This window comes from Lontra canadensis, unplaced genomic scaffold (genome assembly GCF_010015895.1).
Source record: "Lontra canadensis isolate GAN:19392208 unplaced genomic scaffold, GSC_riverotter_1.0 scaffold214, whole genome shotgun sequence".
Lineage (NCBI taxonomy): Eukaryota > Metazoa > Chordata > Mammalia > Carnivora > Mustelidae > Lontra > Lontra canadensis.
In genome coordinates, this window is record NW_022631208.1 from 805050 (window position 1) to 818984 (window position 13935).

Below are 13935 nucleotides of genomic sequence, written 5' to 3' on the forward strand. Positions count from 1 at the left end.
ACCCTGTCCCTCCCTGCCCTCCCCCAAATACATTTTTGCCTGATAACTTTTTTTGGAACGCTTGACTTCACAATTCATATATGAGGAAATCAAACTTTCCTTAATCTGTTTTAAATAATATTTAATTATTTTCTGAAGTCTAACCCAGTGTGTTTGCATATAATTATCTTCTTATAAACATTTTCAAAATGGTATTACTTTTGATAGAGGATCTTGTAGTTTTTGATTGTTTTGAACTTTAGAGTTCATTGTAGGAAAATGTAATTGAAGATGATGTTATAAGCTTTCAGTCCTTGGAGGTATGAATTAATAGGTTAGTAAATTGTGATTTTTATTTTTTTAAGGGAAAATGGAATGGAGATTTTAAAATGATGTTAATATATGCCCAGCATGGTTTCATATCTACCTCCAGTATGTATTCATATAGAAATAAGGTCTGCATTAGAAATACAGCAATGAGATATGAATAATTAAATTTATTCTGTAGTAAATTTTTTGTGATTCTAATTAGAGACTCTATAGCCTAAAGTGTTTGTCTGTGGGTGTATGCATGCAGCTTTAGGTTCTTTTGTATTTTCTTGGTGGGGGTTTGAATAATTCTGTGTTTAATATTAAAAGTTTATTAATTCTTGGGGCACCTGGGTGGTTCAGTCAGTTGTGTCTGCCTTTGGCTCAGGCTATGATCCCAGGGTCCTAGGATCTAGCCTTGAGTCAGGCTTCCTGCTCAGTTGGGAGCCTGCTTCTTTCTTACCTTCTGTGCCACCTTCTCCAAACCCCCTGCTCATGCTCACTCATTCTCTCAAATAAATAAATAAAATCTTTTTTTTTTTTTTTTTAATTAAAGTTTATGGCACCTGGGTGGCTCAGTTGGTTAAGCGACTACCTTTGGCTTAGGTCATGATCCTGGAATCCCAGTTTCAAGTCCCACATCAGGCTTCCTGCTCAGCAGGGAGGCTGCTTCGCCCTCTGACTCTCCCCCATCTCATGCTCTCTCATGTACTCATTCTCTCCCTTCAAATAAATAAAATCTTTTTTTAAAAAAGTTTATTAATTCTATCATGGCTAGCCAAATTTTAAGTGTTTTATCAGTTTAAATTTAAGTGTTTATCAGTTTAGCAAAAATTTATTTTATTTTTTTTAGGATTTTATTTATGTATTTGACAGAGAGAGACACAGCGAGAGAGGGAACACAAGGAGGGAGAGTGGGAGAGAAACAGAAGCAGGTTTCCTGCGGGGCGGGAAGCCCGATTTGGGGCTCGATCCCAGGACCCTGGGATTATGACCTGAGCTGAAAGCAGAGGCTTAACCCACTGAGCCACCCAGGCGCCCCCAGGTTAGCAAAAATTTAAAGGTAGTAGCATTTTGTTAGCAGTGGGGAAATAAGTACTCTAAAATGCTTGTGGTGTTTTTTGTTTTTTTGTTTTATTGACTTTTTGTTTTGTTTTTTTGTTTTTTTGACTTATTTTATTTTTTATTTACTTATTTAATTTTATTTATTCATTTATGTTATTTTTGTTATTTTTAAAAGATTTTATTTATTTATTTGACAAGAGGGAGACACACAGAGAGAGGGAACACAAGCAGGGGAGTTGGAGAGGGAGAAGCAAGCTTCCCACGGAGCAGGGAGCCTGATATGGGGCTTGATCCCAGGACCCTGAGATAATGACCTGAGCCGGAGGCAGATGCTTAACAATTGAGCCACCCAGGCACCCCTTTAATTTTTTTTTTAGATAGAGTGTCCCGGGGAGGCAGAGGAGAGGGAGAGAGAGACTCATAAGCAGGATCTACACCCAGCGTCACCTGACAAGAGGCTTGATCTCATGGCCTTGAGATCATTTCCTGAGCTGAAATCAAGAGTCGGATGCTTAACCAACTGAGTTACCTAGATGCCCCTCAAGTTTTTATTTAAATTTGCAATCAGAAATCTGTGTATAACCTTTGACCCCTAGAAACTTAACTACTTATATCTTCCTGTTGACCAGAAGCCTTACTGATAGAAATAACAGTTACTGTACGGTATTTATGAAAAAACAAAACCCTCAACAACCCATGTATAAGTGGGTCTGCACAGTTTAGACCCTGTGGTCAGCTGTACTGGTACAGGGTGTGAAGATAACACCTTCAGGAGTATTCACTACAGCACTATTTCAAATAGTAAAAAACTGGAAACTACCCTAGTGGTGAATAATGTATGGCTCTTCATTATACTGGATGTTATGTTGACATTAGAAAGATTGAGCTAGGCCTGTTTATTTTAATGTCGGAAAGTGGTCATAGCATTATCAATTAAAGAAATAAGCAAATTATAGGATACTATTTGTAGTATGGTCCTACTTATCTATAACAAAAGCTTGATGATGTTGCACTAGAATCATCTGATGACTTGGTCTTTCACATGCCCATGATACTGGCTTTTAGTTAGGACTTCTCAGTTTGTTAATTGGAACACCTACTAGCCTTGTGATACGGCTTGGGCTTCTTCACAGTGTAGTGGTTGTGTTGCAAAAAGCAGAGTCTGGGGCGCCTGGGTGGCTCAGTGGGTTAAGCCGCTGCCTTCGGCTCAGGTCATGATCTCAGGGTCCTGGGATCGAGTCCCGCATCGGGCTCTCTGCTCAGCAGGGAGCCTGCTTCCCTCTCTCTCTCTCTCTGCCTGCCTCTCTGTCTACTTGTGATCTCTCTCTGTCAAATCAATAAATAAAATCTTTAAAAAAAAAAAAAAAAGCAGAGTCTGAAGAGAGTCCAGTAGCTTTTGTTGGCTCAGCTTTAGAAGTCACCCAGCTGTTACTTTTACTTTACTCATAAAGCTGTTCAGATTCAAGTAGTGGGAACATAGGCCCTCTCAATGGGAATGAGTATCAGAGTCACATAAAAAGAGTACTGGGGGGAGTGCCAGGGTGGCTGAGTTCGTTAAGTATATGACTCTTGAATTTAGCGCAGGTCATGACCTCAGGGTCCTGGATCAAGCCCCAAGTTGGGTATTATGCTCAGTGGGGAGTCTATTTGAGGATTCTTTCTCTCCCTCTCTATCTGTCCCTCCCACCTAAAATCCTAAAATAAATAAGTAATCTTAAAAAGTATATATGTGGAATGGGAGATGATGTGGATATTGTTGGAAAATAAAATCTGCAACATCACGTAATTCTTCAATTCTCTGTCCTTTGTACATGCTTTTCTCCTTACTTGGAATATAAGGGCTTGTCTGCTCAGCCAACTTCTGTCATGTGGTTTATCAAGCATTTTTTTATGTCCTGAGCCCTGTACTACACATTTTACATTCATTATCTCAGACCTTTGCAATAACTCTCCAATGCAAAGAATACCTTGACTTTACTCAGATGTCTTCCTTTTTTATGAGGACTTCCTTTCCCCAAATCCCCTAAATTGAATTTTCCCTCTTAGAACTTTTTATGGACCTACTCTTTTTTTAAAAGATTTTATTTATTTATTTGATAGAGATCACAAGTAGGCAGAGAGGCAGGCAGAGAGAGAGGGAAGTAGACTCCCCGCTGAGCAGAGAGCCCGATATGGGGCTCAATTCCAGGACCCTCAGACCACGACCTGAGCCGAAGGCAAAGGCTTTAACCCACAGAATCACCCAGGCGCCCCTGGACCTACTTCTTTTAGGTTTTTATTATACTCATTTATATTTTGTTTGATTATATTATCATTTTCCCTGTTAAACTAAATTTCTTGAGACAGGAATTATTTTCACTATATTTCTGTATGTATATATACATTCATATGTATTTCATGTATTCATCAAATATTTGAATATCCACTAGATAACAAGTCTGGATCTGTTGTAGGAAAACAGATAAGGCACAGACCCTGCTTTCTAGTAGCTCATATTTTCATGGATGAGACAGGTAAATGGGAAAATATAATTTAGCTTGATGGATGCTTTTGATAGATGGTTTTTACTGAGTGCTCTAAAACTACCCAAGGGGAGCATAACTGGGAAAGGGTAATGAGTTGGTTTATGTTCAGGCCTCTTAAGGAGGTCATTAATAGGGCGCCTGGGTGGCTCAGTGGGTTAAAGCCTCTGCCTTCAGCTCAGGTCATGATCCCAGAGTCTTGGAATCGAGCCCCACATCGGGCTCCCTGCTCAGCAGGGAGCCTGTTTCCTCCTCTCTCGCTCTGCCTGGTTCTCTGCCTACTTGTGATCTCTGTCTGTCAAATAAATAAATAAAATCTTTAAAAAAAAAAAAAGGAGGTCCTTAATATGTTCTTTCTAAGTTGCTTGTGATAATTCTAAGTGGAGATAGAGATTGTGAGTGAGTTGGTCTGGGTTGGCAGTAACATTTGGGAGTTTTCATTGATATATGGATGAGATTTACATCCTTGAGGTATTAACAAAGAGAATAGAAGAGACCAACTAGAGAGAGAAAAGCCAGGGAGTTTAGGACCAAGACTGGATGGAAAACCAAGGGAGTCACAAAGCCTAGAAAAAATTACAGGAATGGTGAAATACTCATTGTAGATTGTGGAAGAAATGTAGAAGAATTATTGTACATTGTGTTCATTTAAGGTTGGTGATTACAAATGTATAATGACATTATTTTTCTTGATTGTGTAAATCTTATTTCTTTTTTTTTTTTAAAGATTTTATTTATTTATTTGACAGGCAGAGATCACAAGTAGGCAGACAAGCAGGCAGAGAGAGAGAGAGGAGGAAGCAGGCTCCCCGCTGAGCAGAGAGCCCGATGTGGGACTCGATCCCAGGACCCTGAGATCATGACCTGAGCCGAAGGCAGAGGCTTAAACCACTGAGCCACCCAGGCGCCCTGTGTAAATCTTATTTCTTAGATGGATTCAGACCTTAGGAAAGTTATGGTTGTAGTGGTAGCCTGGGGGGCGGGGGGAAGCAAGGGACTTTTGAGGGCCTTGCTCAAAGAAGGTAAGCAAGTGCTGTTGAATAACCATAAAACTCTGGTTTGAATTCAAAGACTGATTTGATTATCTGTCAACATAGGGTTTCTTTGAAAATGATAATAAATTCTCTGTAGGGATGCCTGGGTGCCTAAGTCAGTTAAGCATCTGTTTTTGGCTCAGGTCATAATCCCAGGATCCAGGGTCCTGTATCAGGCTCCCTGCTCAGTGAGGAGTCCGCTTCTCCCTCTCCCTCTTCCTGCTGCTCCCCCTGCTTGTGTGCTCACTCGCTCGCTCTCTCTGTCAAATAAATAAGTAAAATCTTAAAAAAAATAAAATAAAATAAAAAAAGAAAAGAAGAGGAAAAAAAAAGAAAAGGAAGAAGGAAATTCTCTGAGAGCACCCGGGTGGCTCAGTTAAGTGTTTGTCTTTGGCTCATGTCCTGGGCTTGAGCACTGGGTCAGGCTCCAAGCTCACAGAGCTTGCTTCCTCTCTCTCTGCTTGTTTCTCCCTCTCCCTGCCACTTCCCCTGCTTGTGTGCTCTCACTCTTTCTCTCAAACAAATAAATAAAATCTTAAAAGATAAGGGGAAAAAATCCCTGATCTACAATTGAAGAGACAGTTTTAAGGTATTACCTGTTTATATTATAATGGTGGCTTTTTTTTTTTTTTTTTAAGATATACTTTTTTATGTGGGAGAGTGTGTTTAAGTGTTGGGGGAGGGTTAGAGGGAGAGAGAGAAGGCAGACACTTAACTGACTGAGCCACACAGGTGCCCAACACAGATATTTTTAAAAAGCTACTAAAGATACACACTAAAATTTGAAGGAAAAATAATTCCACTAGTACATTTAGAGTACTACCTTTTGTGTTATTTGTAGCTCATTTAAAGCGTAGTTTGTGCAGAGAAGTTAGAATAATGTATTTAATGTCGTATAACTGAGATTTCTTCTAAATGTAGATCATAATCTTTCATATTTTAAATGTTGATAAAATATAGAGGGTATTATTGGTATCTCACAAATTCTGCTTTTGATTATATAGCAGGCATTAGACTATTCATAGTAGGGAAGGAGAGCTAAAGTTAATTAGTTCAGTGTGGTGCCGGCATACAGACCTAAGTGTTCAATATATATAATTTTACTTAATTTTCATATCATCCATATAAAGTTGGTATTTTTTAGATGTTATCTTTGGTTTACCAATGAGGAAATAGGATCACAAAGGTTAAAAAGTTGTTGTATGTGTTATTAAACCCCAGATCAGCACTTGTTCTAATAAAACATTAATTGAATAATATCCCTGGCTTACAGGACCTTTTAGGATAAATAAGGAAATAAAGTGATAGATTAAGTAGTGTGGGCACTGTTTGTATGAAGTTTTTAGGAACATGAAAGTACCACTTAGTGATTTGGTGAGGTTAGGAAAGGTTTTACAGAACAGTTGATGTTTGAGCTGTGTATTGAATAGGCATTTTTTTTTTAACATGATTTCAAGTTAATGCTACTACCTTAAAACTGTTGCTAACTTGATATTTTCAGCAGTGATGAGATTAGCGTGTGAGTATTTTCCTGGAAACAAAAGCAATGTGAGAAATACTACCTAATACGCATGAAGACACAGTGTTGAATATGCTGTATTATGTTACAGTTTTTATTTATGATTTTGTTATTATTTTGAGGTGAAGAATTTAGTAATCCTAGGTGTAATATGATTTCTTTCACTACAGATGTCCTCCTCGCACTTTCTTACCAGCCCTCTGCAAAATTTTTCTTGATGAAAGTGCTCCAGACAATGTGTTAGAGGTGACAGCCCGTGCCATCACATACTATCTGGATGTATCTGCAGAATGCACCCGAAGGATTGTTGGGGTTGATGGAGCTATAAAAGCACTTTGTAATCGTTTAGTTGTGGTTGAGCTTAATAACAGGACTAGCAGAGACTTAGCTGAACAGTGTGTAAAGGTAAGTCTTAATTATGTATTTACTGGCCCATTTGAAGATGACTGGCGAATAAAAAATAGGTTTTGCTAAAAAAAGAAAATTCTTTCATTATTCTTACTTTATTGAGAGTGGTTGACAGCAATGGACGTTGTAGTCCTTGTTGCATCCAAGAGGATCCCGTACAGCTTGGGAAAAGAAATCTTACCTTCAAAGGAAAATTGTAGGTCACTGGTAATGCTCTCCTGTGCTGGCTCCTGGGTTTCCAGTAGCTTTTGAGATCTGCTATCCCTGTTCTTAGCCAAAATGATTCTGTATGACAACAGCCATGACAACTAATGCTGATTATTACAGTCAGGTATTATACTAAACACTTTACATGTCTTAACTCACTTAGTCTTCATGACAACTTTATATGAAGTAGGTGCTGCTAATATCAGCATTTCTATTTTTTAGAATAAAAATTCAAGCATATTGAGGTTAAGTAACTTGGTTGGTGGTGATAGAAGTAGTTTATGACAGAGCCAGAATTCGAAGATGAGGAGTTTGAAATTAGGAAGTCTGGTTTGACGGCCCAGGGATTTAACTATTTTTTTGTACTTCCTTTAGAGTAGCTATTTTGTGTTATTTCTGGTGGGACTAATTTATGAACTTTATGTGACTTTGAAAGCACCAGCGCTGGGTCAGTAGTTTAATAGAACTACTTGATGAGCACATTTAGACTTTACATATTTTTTTGTTTATGATTCCGGTTTCATTCTTGTTAAGAGTCTTCCTGCAGTTTTCAAACTTTCTGTCTCAGAATCCCTTTACAAGTCTTATTGAGGGGCCCTCAAAGAGCCTTATGTAGGTTATATTTATTTATGTTTACCATATTAGATATTAAAACTGAGAAATTTAGAACATATGTTTATCTGAAATTAACAGACTCATTATGTGTTAACATATATTTTTAATGAAAAATTACTTCCTGAACAAATAGAAAATTAATGAGAACAGTAGCATTATTAAGCGTTTTTGTATGTCTCTTTAATAATGTCTGACTTAATAAAAGAAGTCAGGTCTATCCTCATGTCTACTTGTGCATTCAGTCTATTGCTATATCACATATAGCTTTTAAAAAATCCCACCTTAAACTCCTGAGAGAATGAGAATGAAAAAGATAATTACTCTCATGGTATTGGTATTATGAAAAAAGTTTTAACCTCATGGATCTTTGAAGATGTCTTCTCGACATTTCGAGAATTGCTGTTATAGGTGTTAATGTCTTGATTTTCTGCCTCTGTGTCTGTAGATTTATTTTTGTCTCTAGACTCAGATGAAGTGGTATCTATTTTCCATTTTAGAGCTTTTTCCCCTTATTCTCTTTGTCTTTTTAAAATTTAACTAATTAATTTTAGAGAACATGACTGTGTGAGCAGGGGCAGGGGAAGAAGGAGAGATAGAATCTCAAGCAGACTCCACACTGAGTGTAGAGCCTGACTCAGGGCTTGATCTCATAACCCTGAGCTCATGATTTGAGCTGAAATCAAGAATTGGACACCCAGCGACTGAGCCACCCAAGTTCTCCTCTGTCTTATTCTCTTGATCATATTACTTCATGTTTCTTACAGGACTGCGATTTTACTCTATTGTTTATTCATCGACTCATATTATTTCAAACTCTGTCTTGTCTTTTACACCCTGCTTTCCCTTTTTCTGTTTCCTTTGCAGATTATTGTTATTAATTTATTCTTAAATGGTAGTATTTTCCAAGGTTCTTTTTTTTTTAACGTTCTTAAAACTACAACTTTGCCTAGATAATCCCATGTATCAACATCAATACCATTCATTTGTATATGGCCCTCATGTCTTTATCTCTAGCCTGACCTCTCTCTTGAGTTCTAGACTCCATATTCAAAGGCTTGTTGGACAGCTCTAGCAGCTGTTTGAATTCATGATCTTTTACTATAGGTAGTTATTTTAATAATTGTCATTAAATTTACCCATTGTAGGCAGAAACTTGTGCTTTATCCTTTCTTTCCTTTTTTCCATTTTTTTCCTTTTTTTTCCATTTTTTTCCAGTTTTCCTTCTTTCCTTTTTTCCACTCCACACATGTAATAAATGGTGAATGAAGTATTTTTAGTTTATTTCCCTTTGTTTGTCTCTGTTGTTAGAGCCTTAGTTAAGCTCTCATCCTCTCTTGAATATTAATGCTTGAATTTTTTTTTTTTTTTTTGCATTTCCCTCTATAGTCTCCCTCTGGCCCATTCTCAGTTATTAACTGGAATTCTGATCATATTATTTTTCTGCTTAAAACGTTTTCCTGGTCTCAGCTTACCAAAAATTGGGATCATTCCCTATGTATTTTCAGACCACAGTGCTTTGAAACTAGAACTCAGTCAAAAGAGGAAAGTTGGAAAGAACTTAAATAAATGGAGGCTAAAGAGTGTCCTACTAAAGAATGAATGGGTCAACCAGGAAATTAAAGAATAAAAAAATTCATGGAAAGAAATGAAAATGAAACACACCTGTTCAAAATCTTTGGGATGCAGCAAAGGCGGTCCTAAGAGGAAAGTATATAGCAATACAAGCCTTTCTCAAGAAATAAAAAAGGTCTCAAATACCCAACCTAACCCTATACCTAAAGGAGCTAGAGAAGGAACAGCAAATAAAACCTAAACCCAGCAGGAGAAGAGAAATAATAAATATCAGAGCAGAAATCAATGAAATAGAAACCAAAAGAATGGTAGAACAGATCAACAAAACTAGGAGATGGTTTTTTGAAAGAATTAATGAGATTGATAAACCCCTGTCCAGACTTATCAAAAAAAAAAAAAAAAGAGAGAAAGGACCCAAATTAATAAAATCATGAATGAAAGAGGAGAGATCGCAACCAACACTAAAGAAATAGAAACAATGATAAGAACATATTATAAGCAGCTATATGCCAGCAAATTAGACAATCTGGAAGAAATGAATGCATTTCTAGAGATACATAAACTACTAAAACTGAACCAGAAAGAAATAGAAAACCTGAACAGACCCATAACCAGCAAGGAAATTGAAGCAGTCATCAAAAATCTCCCAACACCTTTGTGCAGTGGCAGTATTGTAGCCAATGAGGTTTATCCGAGGCATGATTATTGCTAATTGAAAAATCTCCCAACAAAAAAAGAACCCAGAGCCAGTTGGCTTCCTAGGGGAATTCTAGGAGACATTTAAAGAAGACTTAATACTATTCTCCTGAAACTGTTCCAAAAAATAGAAATGGAAGGAAAACTTCCAAACTCATTTTATGAGGCCAGCATTACCTTGATCCCAAAACCAGGCAAAGACCCCATCGAAAAGGGGAATTACAGACTGATAGGCCTGATGAACATGGATGCAAAAATTCTCACCAAAATATTAGCCAGTAGTATCCAATAGTACATTAAAAGGATCATTCACCATTGATTTATTCCTGGGCTGCAAGGTTGGTTCAACACCAAAAATCAATCAGTGTGATACACTACATTAATAAAAAAAGAACAAGAAACCATATGATACTCCCAATAGATGCAGAAAAAGCATTTGACAAAGTACAGCATCCTTTTTTGATCAAAATTCTGCAGAGTGTAGGGATAGAGGGTGCATACCTCAATATCATAAAAGCCATCTATCAGAAACCCACAGTGAATATCATTCTCATTGGGGAAAGATGGATGGCTTTTCCCCTAAGGTCAGGAATATAGCAGGAATATCCACTATCACCACTGCTATTCAACATAGTACTAGAAGTCCGAGCCTCAGCAATCAGACAAAAAAAAAAATAAAAGTCATCCAGATCGGTGAAGAAGTCAAAGCACCATCCTTTGCAGATGATATGATACTTTATGTGGAAAACCCAAGACTCCACTCCAAAACTGCTAGAACTCATATAGGAATTTTACTGAATCCTGACAGTGTCAGAATATAAAATTAGTGCACAGAAGTCAGTCACATTTCTATACCCCAACAACAAGACAGAAGAAAGAGAAATTAAGGAGTCGGTCCCATTTACAGTTATACCCCAAACCATAAGATACCTAGGAATGTCGAACCAAAGAAGCAAAAAATTTGTACTCAGAAAACTATAGAATACTCATGAAAGAAATTGAGGAAGACACGAAATAGGAAAACGTACCATGCTCGTGGATTGGAAGAACAAATATTGTGAAAATGTCTAGGCTACCTAAAACAATCTACCCATTTAATGCAATGCCTATCAAAATACCATCAATTTTTTTTTCAAAGAAATGGAACAAATTATCCTGAAATTTGTATGGAACCATAAAAGACCTCGAATAGCCAGAGGAATGTTGAAAAAGAAAACCTGTGCTGGAGGCATCACAATTCTGGACTTCAAGCTCTATTACAAAACTGTAATCATCAAGACAGTATGGTATTGGCACAAAACCAACTCAAAGATGAATGGACCAGAATAGAGAGCCCAGAAATGGACCCTCAGATCTTTGGTTAATTAATCTTCAACAAAGCAGGAAAGAATGTCCAATGGAAAAAAGACAGTTTTTTTCAACAAATCATGTTGGGACAATTGGATAGCAACATACAGAAGAATGAAACTGGACCATTTTCTTACACCACACACAAAAATAGACTCACAATGGATGAACGAACTCAACATGAGACAGGAATCCATCCAGATCCTTTAGGAAAACATAGCAACCTCTGACCTCAGTTGCAGCAACTTCCTAGAAACGTCACCAAAGGCAAGGGAAACAAGGGCAAAAATGAACTATTAGGACTTCATCAAAATAAAAAGCTTTTGCACAGTAAAGGAGATAGTCAACAAAGCTAAAAGACAACCAGCAGAAGAGGAGAAGATATTTGCAAGTGACATACCAGATAAAAGGCTAGTTTCTAAAATCTCTTGTCTCCCTATAATCCACATCAACCTTATCAGTCTTTAATATGAACAGTTGAGAGTTTCAGTCTTGTGTAAGGTACCCACTGTTGGTGGGAATGCAAGCTGGTGTAGCCACTCTGGAAAACATGGAGGTTTCTCAAAAAGTCTAAAATAGAGCAACCCTATGATTCAGCAATTGCACTACTGGGTATTTACCCCAAAGATACAAATGTAGTGGTCCAAAGGGGCACGTGCACCCCAAAGTTTATAGCAGTAATGTCCACAGTAGCCAAACTATGGAAAGAGCCTAGATGTCCATCAACAGATGAATGGATAAAGAAGATGTGGCATATATATATGGTGGAATATTATGCAGCCATCAAAAATTAAAATCTTGCCTTTTGCAGCAATATGGATGGAACTAGAGGATATTATGCTACGTGAAATTAGTCCATTAGAGGAAGACAGTTATATGATCTCAACTGATACAAGGAATTTGAGAAACAAGACAGAGGATCATAAGGGAAGGAGGGGAAAAATGAAACAAGATGAAACCAAACAGGGAGACAAACCATAAGAGACTCTTTTTTTTAAATTATTTTTAAAATTTATTTTATTTTTTGATTAAAGATTTTTATTTATTTATTTATTTGTTAGAGGGAGAGAGAGAGAGCACGAGCACAGGCAGGCAGAATGGTAGGCAGAGGCAGAGGGAGAAGCAGGCTCCCTGCTGAGCAAGGAGCCCGATGTGGGACTCGATCCCAGGAAGCTGGGATTATGACCTGAGGTGAAGGCAGCCGCTTAACCAACTGAGCCATCCAGGCGTCCCCATAAGACTCTTAATCTCCGGAAACAAACTGAGGGTTTCTGGAGGGGAGGGAGGTGGGAAGGATGGAGTGACTGGGTGATGGACATTGCAGTGGGTAGGTATGTGGTATAGTGAGTGCTATGAATTGTTTAAGACTGATGAATCACAGACCTGTACCCCTGAAACAAATAATACCTTATATGTTAATTAAAAACATTTTTCTTTAAAAAATTTTTTTTTCCCTAGCTTTAAGAATAAAGTCTAAATTCTCTGATAATGCCTATGAGATCTGTGGACTCTGTTAACTCTTTAGTTTTACCCAAACTCCTTAAACATCAACATAATTTGGAAAATGAAAGTTAATTTCTTAAGAAATTTTATTTATTTGTTTGACAGAGAGAGAGAGTGCACGTGCGCGTGTGCCTATGTGCACGCTCACAAGGAAGAGGGCAGGCAGAGGGGGAGGAAGAGGCAGGCTTCCTGTGGAGGAGGGAGCCTGATGTGGACTTGATCTCAGGACCCAGGTGCCCCTGAGAGTTAATTTTTCATGTTTTGAAATTCAGAGAGTAAGTGTGAGGATTATGAGTAATGTAATAGCAAGCATTTATTTATTTATTTATTCATTTAACGTGTAGGACTTTTGTAATCTTTCGCGAAGTTATTTTAATTGCTTAACTTCCCATGCAGGCTTCACCATCTAAACCTATACTGTTTGATATGGTAGCCATATAGGACATTTCAAATGTGGTACCCGAAAGTAAAATAAGTGTAAAATATACTTGGAATTTTGAAGACTTAGTACCTAAAAGTTTATGGGGTGCCTAGATGGTTCAGTTTGTTGAGCTCAAGTAGTTTGGACTCAAGTTTGACTCAGGTCATGATCTCATGGTCATGGGATCAGTCTGTTTAGGATTCTCTCTTTCCTCTCCCTCCCTTCTGCTCCTCTCCCTGTTTATACTCTCTCGAAAATAATTTAAAGATATTTTAATTTATTTGTCAGTGAGACATAGCGCACAAGTTGGGGGAGCAACAGGCAGAGGGAGAAGAGGCTTCCCACTGAGCAAGGAGCTCTATGTGGGACTCGATCCCAGAACTGAAGGCAGATGCTTAACCGACTGAGCCATCCAGGCATCCCTAAAATTTTTTTTTTTTTTTTTAAATCAGAGGGAGTTGAGCCCAAGGAGAGAGAGTAGTGGGGAGAGGGAGAAGCAGTCTCCTCACTGACTAAGGAGCCTGAGGGACTTGATCCCAGAACCTTAGGATCATGACTTGAGCTGAAGGCAGGTACTTAACCTGCTAAGCCACCCAGGTGTCCCTAAAAAAAAATAAAGAAAAAAAAAAACTGTAAAAAAATACATTAAAGAATGTAAAACATCTGGGGGCGCCTGGGTGGCTCAGTGGGTTGAGCCGCTGCCTTCGGCTTGGGTCATGATCTCAGGGTCCTGGGATC

General features: G+C 38.0%; 1 protein-coding gene and 1 non-coding gene across 8 annotated transcripts in view; both read left to right on the plus strand.

The window, feature by feature from the left end:
• The window catches only part of HECTD1 (HECT domain E3 ubiquitin protein ligase 1), an 89465-nt gene that overhangs the window by 17461 nt on the left and 58069 nt on the right, over positions 1–13935 (plus strand). For all 7 annotated transcript variants that reach the window (XM_032848900.1, XM_032848896.1, XM_032848897.1 and 4 more), the window contains exon 3: positions 6599–6833. In XM_032848900.1, the coding sequence (XP_032704791.1) occupies positions 6599–6833 (235 nt within the window). The remainder of the gene's footprint in view (positions 1–6598; positions 6834–13935) is intronic.
• LOC116861965 lies at positions 9882–10019 on the plus strand. The gene has a single exon (XR_004381576.1). It is a non-coding gene; the product is annotated as a U4 spliceosomal RNA (small nuclear RNA).